General features: G+C 35.4%; 3 protein-coding genes across 3 annotated transcripts; 1 reads left to right on the forward strand and 2 right to left on the reverse strand.

Annotated features, from left to right (window-relative positions):
* Nucleotides 1-536: 536 nt before the first annotated feature.
* Nucleotides 537-3,611, reverse strand: LOC110614489 (protein TRIGALACTOSYLDIACYLGLYCEROL 4, chloroplastic). Its single transcript, XM_021756037.2, has 5 exons — nt 3,264-3,611; nt 2,798-3,047; nt 1,896-2,277; nt 1,155-1,459; nt 537-919 (listed from the first exon to the last, which is right to left on the reverse strand). The coding sequence occupies exons 1-5, from the start codon at nt 3,533-3,535 to the stop codon at nt 722-724; spliced, it is 1,407 nt and encodes a 468-aa protein (XP_021611729.1). The 5' UTR covers nt 3,536-3,611; the 3' UTR covers nt 537-721.
* A 2,086-nt stretch (nt 3,612-5,697) lies between these two features.
* Nucleotides 5,698-6,530, forward strand: LOC110616133 (putative invertase inhibitor). Its single transcript, XM_021758458.2, has one exon. It carries the CDS (start codon nt 5,814-5,816, stop codon nt 6,351-6,353), a length of 540 nt encoding a protein of 179 aa, XP_021614150.1. The 5' UTR covers nt 5,698-5,813; the 3' UTR covers nt 6,354-6,530.
* Nucleotides 6,531-12,653: 6,123 nt separating this feature from the next.
* On the reverse strand, nt 12,654-15,361 carry LOC110614570 (acyl carrier protein 1, mitochondrial). Its single transcript, XM_021756134.2, has 2 exons — nt 15,090-15,361; nt 12,654-13,055 (listed from the first exon to the last, which is right to left on the reverse strand). Exons 1-2 carry the CDS (start codon nt 15,288-15,290, stop codon nt 12,879-12,881), a joined length of 378 nt encoding a protein of 125 aa, XP_021611826.1. The 5' UTR covers nt 15,291-15,361; the 3' UTR covers nt 12,654-12,878.
* Between the last annotated feature and the right edge of the window lie 129 nt (nt 15,362-15,490).

Genomic DNA, 15,490 nt, shown 5'->3' on the forward strand with positions numbered 1-15,490 from the left:
AGATAATACATTTAAATTATTTTTAAGGATGGTTGCTCATGATAACCATAACATTAAAATTAATAATATTTATAATAATATTTCAAAATTTATAAATTATTAATTTTTTTAATATTTAATTTCATTAAAAAACTAAATAGATAAAAATGAGTAGAAAATTGTAATACCATTTATAAGTATAAAAGTTTATATTTAATAAATAAAAACAATAAAAAGAAAACCTATGTGTTATTAGTGAAAATATTTTATTAAATTTTAATTAAAAAAATGAAATGATAGGATAAAAATCTACTATAGCAGGAAGAGTGAATTTAATGAAAATCAAATAAAAGTTAAAAGACCCTTAAGAAAGAAATTGAAATTAAAAATATTTTCAAAATTAAAGGACTACAAGTGAAAAATTAGCCCAACTTACTTAGAAGCCATTTGGATTTGTTCAATATCTGAACATAAAGTCGGGCTGTATGGCGAGTCCACTGTCCACATTTCCTCTATTTTGAATTTTTCATCTTCACAATTTAGGAGTAAATTGAGAGTTGAGAGAACAAGAACTCCTAGAAGTTGAACGCAAAAGATGTGAAACAATAATGTCAAGACTAAAAATCCATCACGTTCAGAAGCAAAAAGAGATGCATGATTTCTTGTGCAATGAAATTTCTAAGGCAAAAATTTACGAGTATTTCAGGCAAAATAAGCGTTCGCCATAATAAAAAGACGTGGTTCAAAACTCAAATAACCGCAATTCAATCATTCCTTCTTTTCTTTTTGGAGAATACCAAGCAACAACCTTCCCAGAGCGTAGAAGCCTCAATGAATAACTCAAACTGTATATGAGATCCTCCACATGTGGACCTTGTTGCCCTGATGTAGAACCAAGCGAAAATCTCGAATCCACTCGGAAGATTATTGGGCCAGCAACCTGAAAAATTTATGTGTCAGGCACGAAAACAAATTCAGTATTCCAAAGTTTGCAGTATTCTCCTCTCTCTCTCATGTTTAACTTTGCATTCTCATTCAAATTCTCAGCCAAAAATATGACCCTCATTTTAACAAACTGTCATTAACCTAATTAAGTTGTAAATGCTTATCCAGTTCAGCTTTCCTATGCATTCATAGACCACAAAAAGGAAGGAAAGATTCAACGATCTCAGTACCTGCTGTTGAAGAGTTAAATTCAGCCTAGGAGATGACAACGGATTGTTTGCACTACTAACTGAAGACCTCCGGAAAAGATTGAAAGCCCTTTCAGTAACAGCAAAAGCTGAGCATATGTCCAGGCGGGCATCCACTCTAGTTAGATCTCTGTATAGCTCTATGAACTGCCCGTGTTGGAAAGAATAGCAAATTGAACCAAACAAATCAGCACTGAATGGACTTCTCTTCCTTGTACTTGTTGAGATTTCCCCATCTGCAGATGCTGAGTTCCCCCAGCCCCTGAACCATGCCGCACAGGAGCCACCTAATACGTTCATCAACAAGTGATAAGTAATAATAATAATAATTAATAGAGAAGGAAAAGAATCTGGGTAGTAATCAATGTGTCAATAATACAAGTAAACTTATATCAACAAATTTGATGATCAGATTGACAAATAGGGCTTCCTTGTCCCTACCAAAAGACCATTATCTAGTTATATCAAAGAAGATTCTTGAGGGAAAGAACAGCATTTCAAAGCCAACTGCCAGTTAAAATTCAGAAATAGACAACAGTTCTTCTTCAGGCACAATCTAAACATGATACAAGTATACAATAGAAAACAAGAGGAATTTTTTTCCCAAAAAAAAAAGAGATAAATCATAATTACTTAAAATGTGCGAATCAAATTTGTATAAGTTGAATAATTTCCAGGCTAATTAGCAACAGAAAGAACTATTCTTCAGTGCAGCAACATTACCAACAGTTGCAGATATGGCTGAATGAGGTTCACTAAGGCGCACATCATATGAGGGATACAAAATGCAACCGTCATCCAGTGTTATCATGACGTCCTTTCGAGACTGTTTCTTCCTCCAGAAATCCTTGCTCTTCTCATAAGAAAAGGAAGCCTTTCCACATAATCCAGGCATCAAAGCAAGAGGTGGCTCATCATTTATGCCATCAACAGCCTTTGGATGACCATTGCTTTTGTGTACCCCAAAACGGTACCGGAAGCCAGATTCAGAGACAAGTGAAGACATATCTAAGGATATTGACTCAGGAACATCCCAATATCCACCTTTATGGTCAATAAATAGCTCAGGCCATGCAGCCTCCAAAGTTATATCATGAGAAGGAAGCTGTATTAAAGCACATTGTTGAAGACAACAGTCATCACCGCGAAGTGAAACTTTTTTCAAAAATGAAAATTATGGTAGTAATAACAAGGTAAAGTTCAATAGCAATGATCTATGATCCCAATAATCAATAACCACAATAAATTATACAATTTGGTTGATTATTCATTAAAAACCTAATAAAACACACCTTTTCGCATCACCTCACCTGCGTATTCATTAGCTTAGATTTCTACTTTTTTGGTCAGACCCCCTAAATTCAACCTAAGACAAACTTTAACAACTATTTGTTAAGCAAAGCAAAGTTGACAGGAAGAAGTGAACAGCAAACAATCTGTAAAGCAGAGCACCAAGTTGGTGACCTAGGGATTTTCACAATGTAAGCCTTCCGTTACATTCAAAAGAGGGAAATTCCAGCTATTACAAATAATTATAGAGGAAAAAATTCCCACATCCCAGCAAGTGCAACAAGTTTTGTAAAAGTGAAAGAAACAAATGAATAAGAAAGAACTCAAAAGCATGCCTGTTGAAAGAGCATCATCTTGTACCGAGGTTTCGTCTTCTCACCATGCCGTTCAGTGCTAAGCAACACAGAACAAGAGGGAGTTGGAGAAAACTGTGAGGATAAACCAATAGAATAGAGTGATTTATCCAGGAAATGTTTTGCCGCATCCTTAAATACAGAGAATTCAAGTTTCTCAGCATTAGAAAATTCAGTTTTGATTGAAGAAATCAATTTCTTTGGTCGAAGCTGCCCGATTAATCCCAGCCAGCTGTGCACATAATGATCATGTATAACAAACTATTAGCAACTCTGATAATACATTTGGGGTTTGAGAAACAATTCCAAAATCAACAATTGACATAAATTTTCTAGGAACTGAGAAACCCCATTTCTCACTCCCAAGGAAAAAGAAAAAAGTTTTCATTTTAATAACTGGGTAGCTACTAGGCAGAAAAGAAACAGAAACGTATAAGTGAAAAATTACCAGTTAGAGGTGGCAAGTTTAAGCAAGACGGACTGAAGAGAGAAAGAGCCAAGGTCCTTGTTAGAGGTGGAACAGTAAGAGGGAATGATACCGAGAGGGAAGCCATTTCCTAATAGGGAAAGCTGTTGAATCCTAAGGGCTCGGCTGGCTCTAGTGGCGTCCAAGGGGAATGGGTCGCCGGGGATGGAGCGGGCACACCCTTCTAGGGTTTTTGGAGAAGCAACGGGTTGGTCCCAGAATGCTGAATCCATAGCCGTCCTGAGGTTCGCCATTTGCTAATTCGTTGAACTGAGTTCAGCAGGTGGGGTGGGTTCCTTATCTGTGTTGCCTAGAGTTTGAAAAACAAAAATCGTGAGGGAAATACCGAGGAGGCCATTGAATTCATGCTGCTGGTTATGGACTGAATTTTTTTTCGGCCCATTCAGCCCATCATCCGTCCCCACAAGAGAGCCCAAACATAAGTGGACCTTGAAAATTTCACTAATAAAATATTTTTTATTTAATTTTAATTTAGAAATAAGATATACCATCAAATTTATATATAAAATTACTAATAAAATTCTTAAAATGTGAAAAAATATTTTCTCTTTATAATTTTCTTTTAAATAATTAAAATTTTTATTTAAACAATTTCTATTCATTGATTTCCCTGAGTGTTCCAAATATTTTATTGATTTTTTTTTACTATTAAAGTTTTAATCTTATAATTTAAAAATTATATTATCCTGAGTCCTTCAATCTAAATTTGTCGTTAATTTGCAAAATTAAACTATTATTTAATATTTTAATTATTTACAGTTTTATTATAAAATTTTGAAAAGGAAGTATTTTTTTAAATATTAAAAACTAATATTAATTGGAAATTATGAGTCCATGGTGGTGCAAAATCCAAAAGAGAGCATACCAAGGGTTGAGAGAATGTGTGGTAAAAGCCAAAGAAATGAAGGAAAATAAGGGGAAAATAGGGGTTGCCTTGTAAGCAAAGGTGGTGTGAGTAGTTGTCCAACAATGACTTCCCCATTTTCTCATAAACCTCAACTCAAGCAAACGCCAACACTCTCTGTGACCTCCTTCTAAACCAAGTCTACACGTTGATTTTCTGTCCAAAATAAGCTATTATTTATTTTTTAATATTTTAATTATCTCTTAATTTTTTTATTAGATACAATTCCATCTCTTAAAAGCTTTCAAGATAAATACAATAGGGATTTAATCCACACATATATCATAAGATTTAGAAATTCAACCCATATCAAGGCCTAATCTCTTGACTCAGTGAATCTAAACTTAAATAACAAAACCTCTCTATTAGCACTCCGAGACTTAACCTGGTGAAAAGTGCATCCTTGTAACCTTGAGAGGTCTAAGGTTCGACTCCCCCAACCCCCTATTTCAAAAAAAAACCTCTCTATTAATCGCAGATTGATAGCCGCCTCCAAACAGAGACTCAAACAACACCATTGGCAAGGGGTAAAAGAGATGAGCTCTTCTGTGAATCCACTTGGGCCTTTTCAGATAGTGTACCTACAACCATAATCCCACAAGCAACTTCCAACGATTAAGGAAATTGCATTCCCACTGAGACAAAGATCATTGTTATTCAAAACATACATAATAAAAAAATAAAATAAATTATAAGTAGGGGCGGAGGGAAGGTACAGCACGGGGCATGTGCCGTACCGGTGATCGGAAAATGCTTTGAAGGGATGAAGGTATTGCAGCGGCGCAGCCGATGCCCTACTAAAGGGAAATTTCTGGCTCCGCCACTGATTATAAGTGTGTTAAAATGAATAATTCAATACTCTTTATCTTTTAAATAAAGTCGAGCGTTTTATTCTTTGAAATAAATAATTGTTTGAAACACTTTAATAAATAGATTCCGTGAGAATAATATAATTATTTTAAAAAAAGTAAAATAATATACTAAACCTTCAAATTATTAGGAGAGTGCAAACTCATGAACCAGTATAAAAGACTTCTGCTTTTTTATCTCTTTAAAATTCTCTCTCTTTCATGAGAGGGAATAAATAAAGGAATAAAAATAATTAATAAAATTATAAATAATTGTAAAATTATAAAATAAAATTATAAATAATTATAATATTTAGAGTTATATAATATTTTATCTTAAAATACATTCAACCGCGAAATGAATAAAATAATTTGATTGATGGTTTAAATAGTCTAATTTTTAGAATATAAGAATTAATTTATGATTAATGAATAAAATTCAACGACTAAATATTAAATTTGGCTAAACAATATGATGATTCATTCATAAGTACCTGCAATATAATTTTATAGTAGATAAATAATACGAATACAACATATATATATTTTTTAACAGGCAATTCAAATATCAATCCATAACAAGTAATTCTTTTTAAAGAAAGAAAGAAAAAAAATCAAAAAGAGAAAATCAAAGTCACGGATTCTCCAGCATATCCTTTTCTCTTATCACATTCGTTATCTGCCAATAAAAAAGCACTCCACCTTCGTTATAAAAATTAAATTACTCTGTCTCAAACAACCACAGCTGAAGAAAACAATATGAAACCTAACTTCTCTTATTTTTATCTCCTACTTATCTTCATCACCTTCCTCGCCATCACTGCAACCAATCTCATCATCCAAGAAACTTGCAGGAAATGTGCCCATAACGATCCCAACATTCACTACAGCTTCTGTGTAGCTTCTCTTCAATCATCTCCTGATGCCCACTGCGCTAATAATCTTCGCCAACTTGGCATCATCTCCCTCAAGTTAACTCGCCTCAACGTGACTGACACCAGGCACAACATTAAGGATCTCTTGAAGAACAAAAGATTGGATTCCAGCCTCAGGTCTTGCTTAAATGATTGCTTTGATCTTTATTCAGATGCCATCCCCACTATAAAACAAGCCATCAAAGATTACAACTCTAATCACTATGAAGATGTTAATATTGCAGTCAGTGCAGTTACTGATGCCTCCACTACTTGTGAAGATGGGTTCAAAGAAATTGGTATAGTTTCACCATTAACAGGGAGGAATAACAATACGTTTGAGTTGTCTGCCATAGCGCTTTCGATCATCAATATGCTCCATTGATATTTCCTGTTTTGTTCTGCAAGGTTAATGGTTAACTAAGTTCATTACAGACTTGTTATTAACTCCATTATAATAAAAACATGTAAGTTAATGTTCTGAAGCAAAATTTGGTGAAAAAAAAATGGATATATAGTTGCTATTTCTATCTCGTGAAGTCGTCGTTCAAAATCACAGAAAGGAACCCTCTTCCTGGCCAGTTTGTTTTATTCTATTTTATTTTCTTATATCAGAGTTTTTGCAATGAGATTTAAATAGCCAAAATTGGATTATGATTGATCATATGAGAGGCATAACGAAAGCAGAAATGAATAAAGAAATATGTGTGATTGGTAAGGCGAAGAGACCATTCGTGGTTGGTGGCGATCACTCTTGAGTTGAGAGGCCTATCGTCTTTCTAATACTATCCCACCGGGGGGATCCGACTGGCCAATATTCGTTTTTGCGAATAAGAAAAGCAATACAATTGAATAAATTCCACTCCACGAAATGTACATTCTCTGATCATATTCCGTCACTACAAGCTCAAAGGTGCATGTGATTCTGCTTCTCTATATGTAAAACTAGAACCAACCCCCAGGAGGAGGAAAAAAAGGCCTCTAATACTGTAGCCAAAGGAAACTTTTTTTTCTCCAACGAGATAAGATTAAGGGGAAAGTGAATTCCACCACAAATAAAAGTCCGCAAGTCCGTGATAAAATGGTGGAAATGTTAACAAAATCACACATATTGTCTCAGTTAAATTCAAAGTTATAATCATGTCATAACACACTAAGTTTAGTTTGAGACGGGTGAAATAAAAGGGCATTCCCCAATTTTCACTCGACTTATAATTTCGGATTCGAAGCATTAAGATCTGTTTGGTAAAGCTGACAGGAAAAGAAAAAAGGGAAGAGAAGAGTCTGGAGAGTGCATGCAGTAAGCCAAGATTCTACAGCGTATGTATGGTTGCTGATGCAACTGCAATTAGAAAATAATTCTTTAAACAGTATTAGTTTTTTTTTTTTTTTTTTTTTTGAGTAGTTCAAAAATATTAGCTAGAATTGTTAAAACACATTTAATACATTTCAATCATAAAAATTCTAACTGCACTAAATCGTTTTTTTTTTAATAATTATTATGATGTTTTCTTTTTAAAAAATTGCTTGTATAGTATACTGGCCATTCAAGAATCACACATCTCCCTCCGACATTCCATCCCTATTCCCCCCCCCCCCCTCACTGCGTGCTTTTGTAGCGACTTCCTACAGTTATTGCACAGAATTACAAAATTTAGGAAAATTATTATTGATGTTACAGAAGAAAAGAGAAAGGTAGTAAGCTTGTAATACTCCAAATGTATTTATCCTATTGGTTAGAATAGCTCAGTTCTTTTTTTTTTCCTTTTTTCCGTACAACAAGTGAGCTGTCAACTCTTATATATAAAGGCTATTCTAGCAATAAGAAAGTAATAGATTTCTTCCCTCCATTTCGCGATTCCTTTTCTGTTATGATATCAGAGCACTTCTGCTTCCATAACCGTTTTCCGTCTTCTCAGTAATTTTTCCTTCTCCTTCCTTTTTTTTTTCAATGGTGAATCAACCTGTTATTGCCGTAAATCAAGTCAATGACTACTTGCAGAATCCATCCAATCCATACTACCTTCATTCCAATGAGAATCCGTCACTTGTACTCGTGTCCACTGTTCTCAATGAGAAGAACTATCATCCTTGGGCTCGTGCCATGAAAATGGCATTATTATCGAAAAACAAATACAGATTTGTTGACAGAACTCTACCAGCACCACCGATTGTGAATCCGATGCGCGTTGCTTGGCAAAGATGCAATATAACAGTTTCATCTTGGATTACAAGATCCTTATCTCCTTCCATCGCACAAAGTATCATATAGATTGATTCAACAGCTGAGATCTGAAAAGATCTGAAAAGATCTTCAAGAAAGATTTTCACATGGAGACATTTTCAGAATTTCATATCTGCAGGAAGAAATATATGCCTTCAAACAAGGTGATCGTATTGTCACTGAATATTTTATAGAACTCAAGATACTATATGATGAGTTAATGAATTTCAGACCTATACCTGTTTGCACATGCACTGATCCTTGTGCTTGTGGTGTTGTGGTAAAATTTATTACATATCAGAAAAATGACTATGCAATTCGCTTCCTTAAAGGACTGAATGACAGATTCACTCATGTTAGATCTCAAATTATGCTTATAGATTCTTTGCCTTCCATAAATAAAGTTTTCTCACTAGTTGTACAGCAAGAGAGACAATTGGATCTTGGTGAAAATGTGAAGGTATTTGTTAGCGCAAAGGCATCAAATCTTGAAGGAAACTCTTAAAGAGCAATTAGTTTTAATCAGTCACAGAACAGAAACACTTTCTACAGAAATCCTTCTGGCAATGCAAAGGTGTGCACCTGCTGTGGAAAACAGAGGCATACTGTGGATACATGCTATAAGAAACACGGATTCCCTCCTGGTTTTAAGTTTAGAAACTCATCTATCAATCAGATTGCAATGCATGATGCTACTAAAACAGATGAGAGTGTACAATTGTATCAGATGCCGACAACTGTAAATTCTGGTGGATCATGTGCTCCTTTTACTCAAGAGCAAATCCAACAGTTATTAGCTTTAATTCAACCTTCAGATTTAGTAGTTTCACACACCACTAACCAAGTCAGTACTAGTAATGCTTCAATCTCAATTCCCATAGGTAATTTACTGTCACTGTCATGTTTTTCCAAGTCTCATTTTTGGCTTTTAGATACAGGAGTAACAGATCATATTTGTTTTTCTCTGTCTTTTTTCTCTTCTTACAAAAGAATTCACCCTATTCATGTCAAGTTACCAAATGGTGAGCAGCTAATATCACATTTTTCAGGCACAATTAGCCTCAATGATGATCTCTGCCTCACAAATGTCCTTTATATTCCTTCCTTTACTTTCAATCTAATCTCAGTCACTAAACTTACTGCTGCTCTTAATTGCTGCTTGGTGTTTGGCAACAATTATTGTTTCATTCAAGCAATGAAACCTTGGAGGACGATTGGTACAGCTAAGGTTGAGGAAGGCCTATATGTGCTACATCAAAAGAGTATTAACCAAGTTTCTCAAGCTACCAGCAGCATTGGTTCTCACTCCTTTAGTGTTTGGCTCTACAGATTTGGTCATCCATCTACTTCTAGACTCAAAGTTTTGCATTCCAAATGTCTATCTGTACTTGTGGATCATATATCAGATTCCTGTGATATATGTCATTTAGCTAAACAAAAGAGAATACCTTTTCCTATTAGCCAATCCCAAACCACTAGACCTTTTGACATTGTACATGTGGACATTTAGGGCCCGGTTTCTACAGTTTCAATAAATGGAGATAAGTATTTCCTTACTTTGGTGGATGACTACAGTAGATATACATGGATATATTTGATGCAGAATAAGTTCGAAGCAAGAAAATTATTGCAGAATTTCATTCAAATGGTGGAGGTTCAGTTTGAAACAAGTTTGAAAAAGATAAGAAGTGATAATGGTCCTGAATTTAACATGCCTAAATTCTATCACAGTAAGGGAATTATACATCAAACAACATGTGTGGAAACCCCTCAACAGAACGTAATAGTGGAAAGAAAGCACCAACACATCCTTAATGTGGCAAGAGCTCTTTTGTTTCAATCTCATCTCTCTAAATCTTTTTAGTCCTATTTTGTTCTTCATTCAGCTTTCCTTATCAACAGAATTCCAACTCCCATCTTACAAGATAATTCACCTTTTGAGACTTTATTTTTGAAACCTCCAGATTACTTGCAACTGAAAGTCTTTGGCTCTCTGTGCTATGCATCTACTCTTGTATCAGGGAGGACCAAATTTGATCCAAGAGCTAAGAAATGTGAAATGTGTGTTTCTTGGTTATAAGGATGGCATTAAAGGTTTTGTTGTGATGGATTTGAAGACTAGACAGATATTCTTGTCCAAAAATGTTACTTTTCAAGAACATGTATTTCCATACTCAGACTTATGCAGCAATGAGGTTATTATCCATCATGAGCATTCTGATCTTGACTATTCTGATTCTCTTCAATTGCCTAGTTTTGTTGATATTCTTGAGTCTCCTTCTGCCACTGAGTCTTCTTCTACTATTGAGTCTCAGTTAGTTCCTGAGCCTCATAGTGAGTCTTCAATTCCTCTCACAAGAGTCTCTCAAAGGATAAAGAAATCACCAACTTATTTACAAGATTATCATTGCAATTTAACATCTTCAAACTTCAATATGTCTCAATCTCCTAGTGTCCTTTATCCTTTATCTTCTGTCATTTCATATGATTCTTTGTTACCATCACACTTGCACTTTACTGTAAGCATTTCTAGTACTACTGAACCCAAAACTTATACAGAAGCTGTTAAATCTGAGGAGTGGAGAAAAGCTATGGCTGCTGAGATTTCTGCCTTGCAGCAAAATCAAACATGGTTGTTGGTAGATTTGCCTATAGATAAGAGTGCCATTGGCTATAAATGGGTGTACAAAATTAAACAAAAGGCAGATGGTAGCATTGAAAGGTACAAGGCTAGATTAGTAGCTAAAGGCTACACACAAACTGAGGGCATAGACTATTTTGACACTTTTAGTCCAGTAGCTAAAATGACCACAGTAAGGATCTTATTGGCTTTGGCTTCTATTCATCAATGGCATTTACAGCAGTTAGATGTCAACAATGCCTTTTTACATGGAGATTTAAATGAAGAGGTGTACATGGTTCTTCCACCTGGTTTTAAAGCTGATAGTCCAAATAAGGTCTGCAAGTTACAAAAATCTTTATATGGACTTAAACAGGCTAGCAGGCAGTGGTTCTTCAAATTGTCTCAAGCCCTTACTACCTGTGGTTATTGCCAATCCAAAGCTGATTACTCTTTGTTTGTTAAAAGGAACTCAAAATCATTTACAACCATTCTGGTCTATGTTGATGACTTAATTCTTGCTTGAAATGATTTAGTTGAAATTGACTCGATGAAAGTTTTTTTAGATTCTACTTTCAAGATTAAAGACTTGGGCACTCTTAAATTCTTCCTGGGACTAGAAGTTGCTACGACTAAGGCTGGCATATCCATCTGTCAAAGAAAATATGCACTAGAACTTCTTTCAGAAACTGGATTTCTTGCAAGCAAACCTGCTAAAAGTCCCATGGATCCAGCTTTGAAATTATCAAAAGACAAAGGTGATCCATTGCCAGATACTTCCTCTTATTGAAAACTTGTTGGCAAACTGATCTATCTAACTACCACCAGACCAGATTTATGCTATTCTACCCATCAGTTAAGTCAGTTCATTTCATCCCCAACCACTGATGATCAACAGGCTCTTCGAAGGGTATTGAGATATATTAAAACTTCTCCTGGACAAGGATTATTCTTTCCTTCTACTTCTGCTCTCAAACTTATAGCTTTTAATTATTCAGATTGGGCAAGATGTGAGGATACTAGAAGATCTATCACTGGTTATAATGTCTTTCTTGGAAAGTCCCTAATTACCTGGAAATCTAAGAAACAAAGTGTTATTTCTCGTTCTTCTTCTGAGGCAGAATATAGGGCACTTGCTGCTACCACCTGTGAACTTCAATGGATTCTTTATCTGTTAAACGATCTTCATGTCACTACTCTTTGCCAACCAGCAGTAATTTATTGTGACAATTAATCCGCTCTTCACATAGCAGCTAATCCAACATTCCATGAGCGCACAAAACATATAGAAATAGATTGTCATGTTGTTAGGGATAAAATTCAACAAGGTATTATCAAGCTTTTGCCTGTCCAATCTTCTAACCAACTTGTTGATCTGCATACCAAAGCACTTGATATAATTCCCTTCCAGGGCTTGTTATCCAAGCTAGGAGTGATAGACATTCACTCTCCAGCTTGCGAGGGTGTTACAGAAGAAAAAAGAAAGAGTAGTTAACTTGTAATACTCCAAATGTATTTATCCTATTGGTTAGAATAGCTCAGTTCTTTTTTTTCCTTTTTCCCGCTCAGCAAGTGAGTCATCAACTCTTTGTATATAAAGGCTCTTCTAGCAATGAGAAAGTAATTGATTTCTTCCCTCCATTTCGCGACTCCTTTTCTGGTAATTGACAATTGATTATGATGAATCTTTCACAAGAGACACCATAATCCTTTTTTTTTTCCATTCACCATAATCAATTACTATATTAAAACCGTTGTAAATATGGTAAAATTTTTCTTTTAATTGACCACATAAGGCCAGACCCAAGACTGCAATTAACCAATCCACACACGAGAAAAGGTAGGAAATCTTGAGCATCCCAATGCGAGACATGAAATTACAGGTGTTCCAAAGTAAACTAACATGAAAACATGCAAGTTCTGTTGACACTACTCTTATCAAGCAGATTCAGATTATTTTCCAACCCATTACCAGATCAAGTCCATACAGACGCGACTAAGTTAAACAAGAACAAAGAAGAAGATCGCTGCTTTCATCAAAATTCAAGGCAAACCCCATGCCGATATCAAGCAGCCATTGGATGGTTATAAACATACTCAATAGCAAGATTACAGGAGTCTATCTTAACTGCTTCCTTGTCTGGAATTTCCAGCTTGAACTCCTCCTCTATTGCCATTATAATCTCTACGTTGTCCAAGCTATCTAAACCCAGATCTTTCTGAAAATGTACATCTGGAGTCACCTGCAAATAATTGTTGGATAAATTTTGGTCAGTAAATCATTTGCTGAAAACCAGAAAGTAAGATGCTGAGTTTTACAGTTACAATGGCATCCATGAGCATAACTGGCCTGCAAACCAAAAATTTAATATGACCGGACAAATGGGGCCAAGTTCATGGGGTAAAGCTCATGCCAGAAAATGAGATAGAAAAAAAAAATAGTGAAAAAAGAGACAAAGTAACATAGGGCCAAAACCATTGATTCTATTATGTCTTAGCTGCAACCTACTAGCTCACAGGTGTTGTCACTAGAAGCCAGAACTTTATAGGAGCCAAGAACAATCATGTCTTGTCTTATAAAATGAAGAATGGGACAGCATCAAAATGTGAAAATGCCTCCAAGAGATAATATATTTATCTATAACGTCTAAACTTGGACCCTCTTCCTTCTACAGGTGCCAAAACATGGCTAAAATAGATCTTTCTGCATACTACATGACCACAGCAGCAGTGGTCTCATATAGCTAGGATAATGACAGAACAAAATCAAGTAAAAGAAGAGACGAGAGGGGGAGAGAGGGAGAGACTAGCAACCATCGTTGTTTGATATTTCTACATGATCTTTACTTTTTGCTTGGAGATTGAGATGAGAGATCAGTAGAAGATTACCATAAAAATTCTAACCTTGGCCAGGTTTTGATTCTTAACCAATCCTTTCAATTAAGTGCAACTTTTGAAGTTGGTAAAATTATATTCAATTGAATAAAACTGATGAAAAAAAACTTAGTTGCCGACTCACATAAATACTAAAATTTTAGTTGATTCTTTTTCCCTTCTGTTTCCAACAAATCTCTCCTCCCCTCTGTTCTTCCTCGACCTCCATCAACATTCAATTTCTCTGCCCTATCATGGCTCTCCCTTTTTTCCTTCACTTTCTTTCAGCCACTGCTATGCAAGAAATACAACTCCAACAACTTGGCCATGCAAAACTTCATCTTTCACTATCATCCTACTGCGTTAACTGCAATCTTCTGCCGTTAAAACTAACTTTCCCTTTTCCAAATACATGCGTTCAATATAATTTATCACATTAACAAACCAATTGTCTATGTATTTAATTTATGTTTCCATGGAAAGTGCACAATTCTCCCAGTAAATACACATTGACAAGTATGTTGGGGCTCAAAACAAATTAGAGAAACATGTAGAAGTAATGATTCACATCAGGCATCTCTAGAAACATGTAAACAAACCGAGCCAAGCCGAATTTTGAAGAGTTCAAATTTGATTAAATCAAGATCTTTTTGAGCTCCACTCATTACGAATTCAAGCCAAATTTAATAAGCACAAACTTGATTTGTTTAGCATCTCATCCAAAACGACTGAACTTTTATTGAGATCTATTCAAGTTTTAGTATAAAAAATAATAAGTTAACTAAATAATTTTAGTTAAACAAACATATTGACGAGTCTCATAAACATACATGAACAAAAAAATGAGCTTTCCTGTCTTAAATGTGCTGAATATGTACAAACTCAAGAACGAATCTAAAAATTAAACTCAAGCTTAGCTCATTTAGAAAATAAAACTTTTTTGAGCTGAATCTTTGAATTGTTCACGAGCAATTTGGTTCATTTATTGACCTAGATGTAACAACAAGATATACTGTTTAGATGGAGCCAAAAATGAAAAAAAAAAGACTGAAACCATTTCTTCCTCGATAAAAACCTTTTGTAGCTAACCAGTGACCAGAAACAGTGGCCACAACAATCGAACAAGGAAGCTTCAGTTCCCAATGTGATAGAAAGGCAAAATCAAATTTTAAGTTTTCTATTATCAGCTTCCGAGAAGTAAATAGACCATATTAGAAAAGAAAACAAAACTAATCAAATCGAATGCCAAATCAAATGAGGCCCTAATTAGTATTTGATTCAAAACAATCTCGAAATTGAGCATTCGCTTCTGTTGCCACATTTGAGGGGAGTGAAATATGGAATGGATAACAAAAGGAGAAAGAGGTGAAAAGAAGGAAAGAAGGAGCAATGATTGGACATACCCTGGATGGATCGACTTTAGGGAAACTCTTGATGACATCGAGGACTCTCTCGATGACCTGTTCCTTGCTGAGATGATCGTCATGCGATGACATTAACCGGATAGAACTAGAGAAGCTCCATGGCTGAGATTTACCTCCGGCTAGGGCTAGCGATTGCACAGGGATGCGGAAATGGCGAAGTACGACTGCTCTCAATGCCATTTCTCTCTCTTCCTCGCCTCAGTTTAGTTGATTTGGGCACTCGCAAGTGACGGGCAGAGAGCCATAATAGGGAAACTAGGCTACTGAAGGTCACGGACTATGCACGTGCCTCTTTCCAGCGTTTGTGAAATTTTTGGCATTATTTCAATAAACGACTTGTCGTGAAAGTAAGTGTGGTCCCCGCAGTCTCAGGCTCAGTT

This window comes from Manihot esculenta, chromosome 5 (assembly GCF_001659605.2).
Source record: "Manihot esculenta cultivar AM560-2 chromosome 5, M.esculenta_v8, whole genome shotgun sequence".
NCBI classification, from domain to species: Eukaryota; Viridiplantae; Streptophyta; class Magnoliopsida; order Malpighiales; family Euphorbiaceae; genus Manihot; species Manihot esculenta.